Raw genomic sequence first — 14,828 nt, forward strand, 5'->3', positions numbered from 1 at the left:
TTAGCTAGCCTAATGCAGAAACTAACATTAACAAATCGAGGGCTGAGAACCAGAAAGGCGTAAGTGACATTTCACCAACTTTACAGGAGAGCCAAAACAACAAATTTACCATAGTTTGATCTAACTTTGTGTACTGATTTCAATTGTTTATAATAAAAATTTTAATAAAACATTTGTACACTCATGGATGACAGTAATTTTGCCAGTAGAAAGAGCTCATTAAGAGCTTTCATTTGATATATATATCTCCATTTCACCAAAAATGTCACTTACGCCCTTCTGGTTCTCACCCCTCGAAATGGTCAATAAATAATCATTACACAAATATAAGCAATCGTAACCAAATGTTACTAGTGATTATACTGTAAAAATTATGTTTGTAAATAAAACAGAGAAGTTGGCCTATGTTTTGCAAGAAAATACTTTCACATAATTTAATCCAATGTGTTACTTGAGGTTTCTTTGTAATTATTTGTGAACTTTACTAGAGTGAAAATTGTTTAAAAGTAGCCTAATTTTTTCCAGTATACTGGGATTGATAGAAGTAGGCACATCTAATTTACCTAATAAATAAGTACTAGTTCAACTATATAAAAGATACGGTAACACTTTATTTTAAGGTGTCCTTGTTACACACTTACACGTACTTACTATTTTAATAACAATTAATTATGCATAATTACATGCAAGTAACCCTAAGCCAAACCCTAACCCTAACCCTAACCATATGTGACCCTGGACCACAAAATCAGTCATAAGTAGCACGGGTATATTAGTAGCAATAGCCAACAATACATTGTATGGGTCAAAATTGTCGATTTTTCTTTTATGCCAAAAATCATTTGGGTATTAAGTAAATATCATGTTCCAGATATTCAAATAGTTGTATCTCGGCCAAATATTGTCCTATCCTAACAAACCATACATCAACGGAAAGCTTATATTCAGCTTGCAGATGATGTATAAATCTCAGTTTCAAAAAATTGACCCTTATGACTGGTTTTGTGGTCCAGGGTCACATATAGTAAATACATGTAGTTATTATTACTCCGTACTTAGCCTATATGTATAATTACACTGTAACAAGGAAACCTTAAAATAAAGTGTAACCAAAGATAGCCTACTGAAAGTACTAGTAACATGAAAAGAAACTAACTAGTATTAATAAACGCTTTAAGGGCTTGTCATGCGATGCTCATCTCCTTGTCACGCGTTTCTCCGGCTCGCGTTAGTGGTGGCCGAGGAGCGGCCCGTCTCGTGCTCCGGTCGGTCTTTGAGCCAGTAGAGGAGCCACGTTACCATCGCAGACACCATGGCGAGGATGCTGGCCACCGACAGACAGAGGGGTCCCGCGGGCGAGGGCGGCCCGCCGTGGCTGTGAACGAAAATGAGGCCCATGAAGAGCAGCACTAGCATGGACAGTAACGAGAAGATGACGCACACGCATCCGGTGGTCAGCGCGAGACGCCTGCAGTTTTGGCAGCTCTCGTAGCGCGAGACCGAGTCCTGGGACAGCGTGGTCGCGGTGGACACCGTCGTGGTGGACGGCGTCGCGTGACCAGCCATGGACGCGTCCTCCTCGCGCCTGAGCGCAACGAGCGCCGGGTGCAGCGGAGGCCGGTGAGGCGGCAGAGCATCCTGAGGCACGGGGTCCGAGTCGATGTACAGAGGGAAGTTCTCCGTGACCTTGGTGTTGTTAGGCAGGTTCTGGATCCGGTAGTCCGGGACCGGCGTGCGGTGGCGGCACACGGGGCAGCTGATGCGCCACGGCCGCTCCTCGCACAGCTGCAACGCGCGCAGACACTCCTCGCAAAACGTGTGCAGACACTCCAAGATCTTGGGCGCCCGACGGTCGAGGTCGAAAAAATTGTAGCAGACTTTGCATTCATATTCCTCATAGGGAAACGCCTTGGATACCGGAACACCGGGAGGCTCCGGCCCGTTAGCTGCTGCTGCTGCTGCTGCATCCGCCGCTGCCATGGCATCTCGCGCTGCCTCACATCCTCCACACAATGAACGCGAGCCAGTCACGCGAGCAGCCTTTTCTTCTCTTTATCCCGTCAGCGAACGCCGTTAAACCCAGACATTTTTGTGTCAGGCCTTTTTAAAAACAAAAAACAAAACACGCTTATTGTAGTCTCCGTGCACGTTTGAGCAAATAATTAACCGTATCGTTCCGGTGATGTAATGCCGCCTGAAGGGCGTCTTTAATTGCTCTCCTCCAGAACCGATCCGGAAAGATGCGGGACGCGGCGGGAATCACACCTCAATTAACGCATCAGACACGCGTCCTGGTCAAACAGCACGAGCCTTCGGCTAAACGATGCTGTTTACGTCAGTAGATTTAACTCCTTTTTTGCTGTCCAAACCTCTCTGTGGTTTCTTCCATGTATCATTCTGGCCATTTAACCGCGTTTATTCCCCATTGTGAGTCATCTACCTGTTTGACATTTCAACTGGCTCACGTTGTTGTCATGGAAACTAATAATCCAGAAACATAAGGCTTGCCTAACCTGTATTTCAGCTTCATTCCCAGACTTCCCAGACACCCTCCATTCAAATAAATAAACATGTTTATTATGTTTACATTTTTGTGACAACTAGACCCAGGGTCCTTTTTGTGTTGTTATATTGGATACATTTACATTTACATTTAGTCATTTAGAAGACGCTTTTATCCAAAGACTTCTGAAGCCAGATTGGTTGCTTTCCAGGAAGTTGTTCTGTGTGAAAAAGGCAGAGACTTGGTTGAACACAACTCGTTCAAGTGTTTTTGCAATGAAAGGTAGAAGGGAAACCGGATACAATATTAAATTGACAATTTACCAAAAAAGGAAATGAAAGTGACACGAAAAGCTGGCAGTTTTTAAAGAAATCTTTTAAATGTTTCTTAATTTTGTACATTTTTACTAATCAAACAAAAGATTTAAATTGGTAGGTCTTTCCTTAATATCAGTTTCCTGTTAGTCTTTTTTGTTGTCTCTTGAACTAAAACTAACAAAAGCCATTTGCCAAATGACATCATATCTTCCAGGACCAGGAAGTGCATTTTTGGTGGGAAAACAACAGCACAAACACCAGAGCCCAGTTCAAAAGAAATATGATTGGGCTTTAGGCTATATTAGATTGGATCAAATCTTGAAAATAGTTTGTTCAAATGGGAAAAAAGGATCATTCAGATTAGATTGTAATCCAGTCTTGGTTTTGATCTGGATCAGACCATCAGTAGTGAATTCAGGTAAATTGGGACACTTTTTGCCATTGAGAAAAAAAAAATGGTCAGATTAACCTAAATTAATCCCTGTGGGTTATTAAAAAACTTTTTGGTAAGATCGGGATACCTTTGATCCAAAAATCATGAATATCCAGAAAAAAGAGTGGATTTAGGGTGGATTTCAGGAACAAAATAAAATTTTAGTCAAATAATACAATGTTTGTATGCAGTGCATATATACAGTGATAAAATAGATGTAGAAGAACAGTAGAAGAATATCTAAAAAAAAATCTGATCCAAATTAAACTTTTACCTCCGGTTTCATAGACAAGGCTTAAACCTATAGTCCCAGACTAAAATGTAAATCTGAGCTGTGTCAACTGAAAGAAACGTGCACTGACTGATCTTAAAATATAGCAGTGCCTTTGTTTTGTCTTAAGATGCTCACCAGTAATGTGTTTTCTAAGGCACGTTTATGAAAAATTACTTAAATGTCCTAACTGAACTATGGCCTAATCCTGTCTAAGCCCTGTCTGTGGTCTAAACCAGGCCTTAGAGCTTTAGCAAGGGATGTGGTCAATTCTGTGATGTTTTGTGGTTTAGTTAATTTGTCTCACTCTTAAACATCTCATTAGATAAAATGACATAAAAGATGTAATATCATATTACCCTTGATGAGTCTGAATTTGTTTTTTTAAATAATTATTTATTTTTCAATCTGATACCACAGATTCAAAAGTACAGTAAGTTATTTTTGAAAGCCAATATACTTAGATATTAGTGCTGATACTTCAATAATTTATTTTATTGTGATTTATTTTAGAGGAGAATATGGTCTGTTTATAAGTAAATAAAATATCATTATCAACATTACATTGATAATGACATTTCAGACTTTTATTTTTTGTTTTATTAATATGAAATCAAAATGAACACAGAGTTGACACCTTCATCATCGATAATTCTTCATTTTTTTGCTATAAATAAATAAGATCGAAGTGCCTGAGCTTGATCACTTGATTATTTCTGAAAATTACTTTCAGATGCAGAAATATACGTCACTAAATGACTAGAGTAACACTAGAATATTCATTTTTGAAAGGCACAGAGTCAAAGGTACTGCAAGACAGGAATGACCCACCTCTGACAGGTACAATAAGCAGGTAATTTTCCGTGCGTAAACATGTCAGCCAATCAAAACAGCCATGAGCGTCTACGTCAGCACACTTTCAGGCTCTGTCACCTGCAGCTGTAAAACACACCTGTGCACGCGGGCTCAGCCGGGCTGGGTGCGGACTGCGGAAGCTCAAACTCCGCGCGACCATGTTGGGGGTCATCTCGTACCTGAACAGCCCCGAGCTGGTGGCCGCTTTCCAGCAGTGCTGCGGCCTGGTTCCGACAGAGACGTGCTCGCATGTTAGTCAGAACGGACTCGTTTACGCCAATGGATCCGGTAAGGACGGTCCGGTCACGATCCACCGGCGCAGAACGGAGCAGGTGACGAACGGGACGTTACGCGCACAAGACAGTAACTCCAACTATAAACCCGCCAGTTCACCGTGTGACACCAAAGGCGAAGTAAGTAAATCAGATTTAAATGAGACTTCATTCAGGCGAATTCAAATCGAGAGGTTCCCAAATCCAAAGGCTGTGCTTTTAAAAACAGAAATACCCAACTACAAGATTTTCCTGTTTCTCTGGTTGGTTTAGACAGTCAGATGTTTATAAAGCAAGTTTTGATGTCTTATCTTATAGATAAATTAGAAAACTTTTCAAAATTCATTTGATTTTAATATATACAATGAGCTTTAAACTGAAAGGCAGGTCACTAACCTGAACCTAAATCTTGCTTTAATAACATACTTTAATACTAATAATAATAATTTAAAAAACATATCAGTTTTTAGTGTTAATTCAATTATGTCATTAAGCTTTAATATATTTTCGTAAATGAAATGTTAAAAAAATGTAAAAGTAAAACTTGTTTGATATAGGCTATTATGGTGCACAGATAAAAATGTGAGTCATGGTGCTACAACCAAAAAAAAAATATGCGTTTTGAAAAGTGGGGACATGGGGTAATGTCCTGAAAAGTCACCTTCTCCTTGTAATACCTATGTCATACCTTTGTCATTATACAAATTTATGTCCTCATTTGTCACAAAAACGCGCACACACACACACACACACACGCACACACACTCCCTGTGATTAAGTCATCATACTGTAGGGTCTTTGTTCTTCTGCAAGGAGAAGAAATAGATTAGAATAGACAGAAACAAAATAACATTGAACTTGGACAGCTGTTGTAACACAAACCAAATTCTCTTATTCATTTTCCTTAGTTTTTCTGTTATATATCTTTGTTCACTTTATGCTGTTTCCACAAGTTTACATATAGTTTCCACAGCAACAGCATTAGACAAACTGCATTTGATTGGTTCACCTCTGGAATCAACGTAGCTATTTATAATGAACTAAATTTAACACGAGAGAAGTTATTCATTTGCTCAAACATTCAGTGAGCCTTCATTCTGAATTGTTGCTATATCTCCTGTCATGACTTAACCAAGGTTATTATCGTTAACTAAGGGGGTGTTACATGACCGTTTTTAAATAACTTTTTTTTTTTGCATTTTGGCCATTAATTTACACGACAACAGCATTTTGGGAGCCTGAAAATGCGAACTTTTGAAAACGGGTTTCGGAGTGGAAATTTTTCGATAATGACACCTTTATCGTGTCTGTGTAAACTCCGAAAACATGAATTTATGAAAATGGTGACATCATATGTTCAGTCTACACTCTTAAAAATAAAGGTGCTTCACGATGCCATAGAAGAACCTTTTTGTCTAAATGGTTCCATAAAGAACCGCTAACATCTGAAGAACCTTTCTGTTTCACAAAATGTTCTTTGTGGCTAAAGAAGGTTCTTCAGATTATAAAAAGGTAAGAAAGAGATGGTTCTTTAAAGAACCTTTGACTGAATGGTTCTTTGTGGAACCAAAAATGGTTCTTCTATGGCATCGCTTGAAGAACCTTTTGAAGCACCTTTATTTTTAAGAGTGTATAGCAGGGGTGTCAAACTCAGTTTTTGCATGGCCGCAGCCCTGCAGAGTTTAGTTCCAACCCTGCTCCAACACACAAACCATGTAGTTTTCAAATAAGCCTGAAGGACTTGATTAGCTGCACCGGTGTTCAATTAGGGTTGAAGCTAAACTCTGCAGGGCTGCGGCCCTCCAGGAACTGAGTTTGACACCTGTGGTCTATAGAAATGCATATGTGTGCAGGCCCGTAATGTTTCTTTACATTAGTGTTTCTAAGTGAAATCATAAACTACTGTCATGGCATGCATAATACAGCGTTTTTAGTCATTTTTGTGGATCTGTGTGAACAGGGATGTTTTTGACAAAGTTGTCGTCTGTAACACAAAACTTTGTAAAAACAAAAGAAAAACTTCCGCTTTTTAGTGCAATCCTTGTCTTGTAAACAAACCCTAAAACTTAAACCATTACAACATTTTGTTGCTTGAAATACGATAAACTCTAACAGAAAAACAACATTTCTCATTTTTGTGTAGTTTAACTTGAAGTAGCCTACTAAAATAACAAAAACTGAAAAAAAAAATAGACATGTATAGACGTTAATAAATGTAGGGCTATTAATAAAATATTAATGTACTACACTCTCAGAAAGTACAAAAGCTGTCACTGGTCGCTACCTTTCCAATACGTATACTTTTGTACCTTATTTACCCCAAAATGGTACATATTAGTACCATAAAAGTATGTATTTTAGTAGCTACCTAAATGGTACGTATTTCTAGGTTTTTTTTTTTTTTTTTCAGATTTTTGTATTTTCCCTTGTACATCTCATTTCTCTGTCTCTCTCTCTACAGGTGGTGATGTATATTGGACAAGTGATGAAGGATATGTTAAAGCTGCAGCGTCCTCCGTCTCCCCCTGTGGTCAAACTGGAGACGCGTGTGGACGCGGAGTACGGGATGCCGTCCACACACGCCATGGCAGCGACGGCCATCTCATTTACACTGCTTCTCAGTGCTCAGGAGAGAGTGAAGGTCAGACATGCTAGATTGAGATTGTTTTGAATGTGGTTCGTTTTTGCATAGTTCACTGAAGGGGCGGGGCCATCTGTCACCATCGGTCAGCCCAAGTCCCGCCCACACATCTGCTGTGTGCCATTATAATGAACTCTCAGTAAATGACTGTCAATCAGCGTCAGGTGTAGACGGTGCCATCCATCAGCTTTCAAACCTTTGACTCTTGAGTGTTTTCAAATATTGGTTCAATTGTAAGTGTAAACCTATAAACTTCTGTGCTCCTTTTATACAGGCCACACAGTAGCACACGCATATAAGCATTATAAAACTTTATTAGTGGATTGTAAAGTTGCATTCCTTTCTTTAAGAGTGTTGTTTTGCTGTTTTGTCTGTAGGCTTATTTGTTGATACCAATTTTTAAATGTTACATTTTATTTTATTTTATTGCAAACAAAATTGAGTATGTGTTGAAGCTAATTTGAAACCGTAGTCAATATATCAAGTTAAATATACAAAATAAGAGATATAATGATGAAAAATATTGAAATTGAAATTTAATATTTACACTGCTGTCAAATGTTTGGGGCCAGTAATGTTGTTGTTGTTTTTTTAAAGAATGTAATGCTTTCAATCAGCAAATATGCCTTAAACTGATCAAAAGTGACAGTAAAGACATTTATGTTATACAATTTCTATTTCAAATAAATGCTGTTCTTTTGAACTTTCTATTTATAATTAATCCTAACAAAATGTATCACAGGTTCTACAAAAATATGAAGCAGCACAACTCTTTTCAACACTGATAATAATCATAAATGTTTCTTGAACAGCAAATCAGCGTATTAGAATTATTTCTGAAGGATCATGTGACACTGAAGACTGGAGTAATGAAGCTGAAAATTCAGCTTTGTGTCACATAAACAAATTTCATTTTACGATATATTTACATGGAAAATAGTTATTTTAAATAGTAAAAATATTTCACAATATTTCTGTTTTTACTGTATTTCTGATCAAATAAATGCAGTCCTAGTGAGCATTAGAGAAAAAGTAATTAGTTACTAGTCCAGACATTCAGTTTTGAAAATAGCTCAACTATATTGTCGCCCTACTTAAATTACTAGCTGAAAAAGATTAACTGATTTGAAAAAAACTTTCTTTGTACGTAAATGAATCCAGAGAGCTGTATGTGTATGATTTAAGAGTAAAAAAAAAAAGCCATTCCAGTCAATTATACATGAGCTCTACTGTCCCACAGTCCTTTGTGCCCATTCAGGAAACGTTCTTCATTAACTTCCTGTGAAAGACCCCCGGCTGACAGAGGAAGAAAGAAAGGAAAGGAGAGATAGACAGATGGAGAGACAGGGAGACGGATGGAGTAAGACAGAACAGAGGGGGCGGAGCAACTTCATGAATATGTAAAGCCTCTTCCAGTGTTGTCGGTGATTAACAGAGTCCTGAATTAAAACCAGAGGGAAGAGCACATGTCAGGAGAAAAGAGATGTTATTAGGAGAAGAGCTGCCACACAGAATGGATGGAGACTGCAACATAGAGAGAGAGAAAGGAAAAGACGATGAGGAAAGATGGATGAGAGGATGTTTTGATTAAGACACTAAATTTTCAGTTAGAAAGACCGATTAGGAGGAAAAAACACCATAGAAGTAGTTCATATGCCTCATGCACTATATACCAAGTCATCTGAAGCTAAAAGATAGCTTTTTGTGTAGAGTGGATCAAATTCAGCACATTATTTATAGAAAATCTTATCCTCTGCCATAGCTTTCAAATCTAATTTGTATTTGTTTACATTCAAACATGTCCACTTTTGACATAAGTTACATCAAACTGACTGTTGCTAAAATGCTCATTTTTGATTGAACTGTTTGTTTTTCTGTCTTTGTGCATGTTAGTTCCCGTTTGAACTGGGACTGATTGTGGCCGTGGTTCTGTCTGCGCTGGTGTGTCTGAGTCGTCTTTATACCGGCATGCACTCTGCTCTGGTAAGTCTGGAAGAGAGACTTTAAAATGGACATGCGCTTTTGCGTCTGATATGAAACATTTATACTCCTGTATAATTCATATAGTCTGGTTGGTCTCCATAGATTTTACCTCTAGTTCCTTTAATATAGCACAGCTGTAGTGGTGCATCATGCTGAGGCAAACGTTTGGCCTATTGCTCATGCTTGGAGATATTAATATAATAAAATATGAATAAAAATAATATTAATAGGAATATTTAAAAACATGAATATTTTAATATATTACAAGATTTGTACTAGTAAATATTTTTATATAGTATTATTCAAAATCTTATTAGTTTAGTAGTAGTACATTAGTAGTTTAGCATTAAATCTAGCTGTTAACCTGTTGATTTAAATGGAGCTTTACATGTCACATTGTAGTTAAATTGCCCATATATAAAAAATTAGAATTTAGAACACCCTGCAAACAGCTAAAAACATCCTAATAACCACGCAAAACACCCTAGCAACCACACAGCAACATGTTAACAACCATTTAGAATAAAGCAATAAGCCCTGTGAAGCCGTGGTTTACATTGAATTTATAACAGCTAAGGGGCGTTGCCTAAAACCCCCTTAGCTGTTATAAATTCACTGTAAACCACGGCTTCACGGGGCTTATTGCTTTTATAAAACGGTTATTCCATATACGTAGTTAGGTTTCACAAAATAAAACAGAGCAAATAAAGTGTAATGATATTAATAAAAACAGTATTCTTCCGCCAAACAATGTAGTTCCTCAGAAACAGTTGTGGTTGCAACAAAGTGGTTGCCGAGCAACACACAGAAGTAAACAAAGGTGTATGTTAGTAGAGTCATTTACAACAGCTTCGAACGTGGCTCAACCAATCAGAATCAAGTACCGGAACTATCCGTTTTATAACGAAACCAGCTAGAAACATTCTAGTCACTCGCAACAGCCCTGCAACTGCGTAACAACACATTAACAACATTAGTAACAATATTAACAACCACTCAGAACATTGTAGCAACCGCATAGCAACATATTAACAATGAATCAGAACACTGTAGCAACCGCATGGCAACAAATTAACAACCACTCAGAACACCCTAGCAACTACATAGCAACATGATAACCACTCAGAACACCATAGCAACAAATTAACAACCGCTCAAAATACTCTAGCAACTGCATAGCAACATAACCACTCAGAACACCATAGCAGCTACATAGCAACATGATAACCACTCAGAACACCATAGCAACTACACAGCAACATGATTACCACTCAGAACACCATAGCAACAAATTAACAACCGCTCAAAACACTCTAGCAACTGTATAGCAACACCATAACTACTCAGAAAACCCTAGCAACCGCATAGCAACACGTTAACCATTAAGAACACCCTAGCAACCGCACAACACAAAAACCACTAGAAACACCTTTGCAACATTCTAGAACCCCTCAGAACACCCTTGAATTTGCATAGCAATACATTTACCACTCGGAGCACCCTAGCAACTGCATAGCAACGCGGTTACCATGCATAGAAAATGTGTACACTTTTCATAATAATGGCATAAAAACTGCATTATTGTGTCATTATGACCGTGCATAAATCTCATTGAGCTGCATGAAGCTAGAATTACAGCGTCTGATAATAATGACTGAAATCGTTCTCCTTTATGTTTCCCCTTCCTCTCAGGATGTGATCTGTGGCGTTGTAATTTCAGCCGTCATCATGGCTGTGTCGTACCCGTACTGGGGAACCATTGACTACCTTCAGCTGCACAACCCTCTCTCCCCCATAGTGGGGGTGGTTCTGCCCCTCTTCCTGTCCTATAAGTACCCCGAGCTGGACCATTACAGCACCACACGGGGGGACACCACCATTATTTTAGCATGCTGTTCAGGATGTTCAGTCGGATACTGGGTGAATGAGCGATTGGGCTTGACCTTTGACCTTGCCGGGCCTTTTCCAGTGACCCTTCCACCGCTGACCCTCGCAGCCTTGGGTCTCGGTGTGGCGCGGTTCCTGGTCGGGTTAGGGATGCTGGTTCTGACCCGGCAGACAGTGCGCTGGGCGAGTCTGCGGGTGCTCTGTCAAATTTATGGAGCGTCTGTGAGTGACGTCGAAGCACGCAGAAGGAAAGCGATTGAGGTGCCGTATAAGTTCAGCACATATGTTGCCATCGGACTGGTCAACAGTATCATGGTGAACAGAGTGTTTGTGATGATGGGACTCTGGGATTTGGGAAATTCTGTATAATTTCTCAGTGTTTACAGGCAAGTTTCAAGAGAATCCCAGTCTATAATTCATTCTCAGGGAGAAATTCACCTTAGTCTTTGTTTAGGAATGGCTGGCACATTTAAATTCTCACATTGAACAGTAGTTTTTTAAACCTCCTAGCTGCATTTTGTTAGATTTCAAAAACTGAAACGCAGTTCATGGATGTTTGTGCAGTTTCGCTTGGTTTTAAGGGATTATTCATGGTTAAACGCAAGCTAAAGGTGAAGTGTGTAATTTCTGTGCCACAAGACTCAACAAATGAAATCAGAAACGCATACAAATGACTAATGAATAATTTCCTTAACATTCATCTGCTATATAGTGAAATTAGTTAGCATTTTTGTGCAAAAATTTGTGTATTTTTATACTTTTATGCGCTTTTTTACACTTACAGTTGCGTCATACTGAATTTAATGTTTTTTTTTGTGAACAGGTATTTAATGTCAGTAATGTATTTACTGTTTACACAAGCTCAAGATATTTTCACGTTTTATTCTACAACATAAAATGCATCAGTAATACCCCACTGATTTTAATTTGAAAGCTTTTACTTGTCTTGAAAAAGATGGTTGCTAAAAAGTGGCTAAATGGGGCTAGAAATGTATTCTGGGATATTAAATGTCATCACACTGAACGGGTAAACTCATCTACTCATGAGTCGCTTTCACAGCCTCATTATGTTCAGTATCACACTCTTGCAAACTATTCTAACTCAAACTTTCCAACTAAGGATTGAAAGAGTTGTCAGAAGCTTAATGGTACTGAAGTCGAATGACTGTGGACAAGTTCGTTTCTAGCCCACGATTATCATGTTGAACAAAAAGTGTAAGAATCATAAACTTTTTATTGGCCCCAGAGCTTATTTTCTGCAATAATCCAAAAACCAATGGAAAAATCCTACTGGGTTTTTATCAGCTTAGGAGGGTGATGCTAACTTCCTGTTTTGGCGTACTAAATTACATCATCTCTGCTTTGTTGCTCAGACAGTCCTGCCATAAACACTACTGGTTCACAGTGCTTTAACATTACACATTGCACCTTTATGCTCTTTTGACAGTATCTACAGCAAACTGTTGATTTCTTTCAGTCATAACCTACATGTAAGGCTATAGTGCAAATATGGCTGTTGCCCCATAGACTTCCATTGTAAAAGCATTTTTATCAGGGTAAACTGTCAGACAAGTTGATATTATTGTTTTCTGTGGTAACCACTAACTTGAATATTTCTTTTGATAATTTCCTAAAGACAACGTCGCCTTAAAAGTTTAATTTTGCACTGAAAGCCACAGATTAAAGATGCGGTCACTTTTACCGTTGTTGAGTGGATTTTAACTGTGAAAATTTGAGTGTTTCAATAGTAATCCATGTAATCTGGAATTACGTTTTACGTTAAGTTTTTCCCACACAGATTTCGTGACTGGTTCAAGATGGTTGCACAAATTATTAATACGTATATCTATGGCTAGCCAGGGTTGACCAACGGAAAGCTGCTTGATTTGAAAGTGATTTCTGCATGAGTTGTGCTACACTACTGACAATGGGCCTTTTTGCCAGCAAAATATCAGCAAAATTTTGCAAACGTGACTGCATGTTATATTTGGTCCTTAAGGAAATGACAATGACAATATCACAATGACAAGCTGATGTTAGCATGATCACAGATGATATTTAATGATAATTTTTACTAACACAGTGCTTTGACTGCATAAACTCTACGAATTAGTCCTACTATTTTTGCTTTTTTATTCAATTTGATATTTATTACAAAATAATGAGTAACATATTTTGTATATTGAGTGGTATAACACTCAGGATGTGTGTTTATGAGCTTTTACAGATGCGGTAAAAGAAATGAATAAACACAGTAAAAATGTCTTCTCTCTGTTTGTTTTGTGTAGCCACAAACCCTCACAAATGCAGTACACACATACCATCCTTTAACACACACAAATTGAAGACGGAGCATAACAGCCTCTGATCACTTACCCTTTTAAATGTGTAGTTCAGAAACTAGAGAGGTACACATTTAGACACACCTACTCAACTTCTAGCACTTAGAATAATGTCAAAGGCATTAAATAGCTACTATGAGATAACAAAAATGGAAGTATGGAAAGCTATTTAGCTTATTTTAATCATATAAACTGAAGCCTTTGGATTCTTAAGATCATGAAAAACTGAAATTCAGGCAAATGAATGTAAACAAGTCTGGTATCTGCTGGAAATCGACTCTTTTGCCCTGACCTGTCCGATAACCTGTTAAACCGGACACTTCCTCACTATCATTTCAAACCAAACACACAGATCTGGGCTCGTTAATCAGTGATTAGGAGTCCTGTTTAACAAGTTACAGCTGAAATATACTTGCATACACAAGCCACTTTCAATATGCCTGTGATTTATCCTATATAGCATACACAAACACACACAGTTGGTTTTCTAGCATCAGTGCAGCTGGAGTTGCTTAAAGGGGTCATATGATGCGATTTCAATTTTTAATTTCTCTTTGGAGTGTTACAAGCTCTTGGTGCATAAAGAAGATCTGTAAAGTTGCAAAGACTAAAGTCTCAAATCCAAAGAGATATTCTTTATAAAAGTTCAGAGTCAGCCACACCTACCTAAAACGGCTCGTTCTAACACGCCCCCACATGTCTACATCACTATGTGGGAAGATTTGCATAACGCCGCCCAAATGTTCACGCAAAGAAAGAAGGCGTAACTTTTATTCTCGCTGTAGTATTGTTGCCGCCGCCGCCATGTTGTGAAGACGTTGTGTGTTTCGTTGTGAAAGCGAAACTACTTTGTTTGGCCTTCCAAAAGAGGACATGACTAGAAATCAGTGGTTAAGTTGTATTTACAACACTGTTCCAGAACACTTCAACCCAAATATTCAGATGTGTCCAGCGCATTTTATGGAGGACTGTTTCCTGATCCTGGAAGAGTAGACTCCACTGACTCACAGACTGTAAGTACGTTTTCATATTTAAAGGATTTGCCACTGACGATTCAAACGTGAGTTTTGGGCAGTGTAGAGTAGCACTTGTTGTTTGTCATTTCTCCGATCACAAATGCAGACATGGTTTTATGTTTAGGCGGCGTGATGCAACACGTAAAAAGACAGTATGAAAGTCATTATAATCTGTAATTATGTCCCCACTGGATGCAACAAATGCCTCGTTTATAATGGGTTTTAATGTTTTTGTCTCGTTGCGCCGGACACATGGAAACCATAGACTGTATGATGGAAACACAGTATGGTAAGGGGCGTAACATTTC

At 38.4% G+C, this 14,828-nt stretch overlaps 2 protein-coding genes across 2 annotated transcripts; one reads left to right on the forward strand and one right to left on the reverse strand.

Annotated features, from left to right (window-relative positions):
• Positions 1-1,136: 1,136 nt before the first annotated feature.
• On the reverse strand, positions 1,137-2,053 carry LOC107670121 (E3 ubiquitin-protein ligase RNF182-like). The gene has a single exon (XM_016462624.1). The coding sequence runs from the start codon at positions 1,978-1,980 to the stop codon at positions 1,207-1,209; it is 774 nt and encodes a 257-aa protein (XP_016318110.1). The 5' UTR covers positions 1,981-2,053; the 3' UTR covers positions 1,137-1,206.
• A 4,937-nt stretch (positions 2,054-6,990) lies between these two features.
• On the forward strand, positions 6,991-13,427 carry LOC107670120 (sphingosine-1-phosphate phosphatase 2). Its single transcript, XM_016462623.1, has 3 exons — positions 6,991-7,292; positions 9,186-9,275; positions 10,968-13,427. Exons 1-3 carry the CDS (start codon positions 7,119-7,121, stop codon positions 11,529-11,531), a joined length of 828 nt encoding a protein of 275 aa, XP_016318109.1. The 5' UTR covers positions 6,991-7,118; the 3' UTR covers positions 11,532-13,427.
• Positions 13,428-14,828: the final 1,401 nt, after the last annotated feature.

Source organism: Sinocyclocheilus anshuiensis, unplaced genomic scaffold, assembly GCF_001515605.1.
Source record: "Sinocyclocheilus anshuiensis isolate Anshui unplaced genomic scaffold, SAMN03320099.WGS_v1.1 scaffold48, whole genome shotgun sequence".
In the NCBI taxonomy this organism is placed as follows: domain Eukaryota; kingdom Metazoa; phylum Chordata; class Actinopteri; order Cypriniformes; family Cyprinidae; genus Sinocyclocheilus; species Sinocyclocheilus anshuiensis.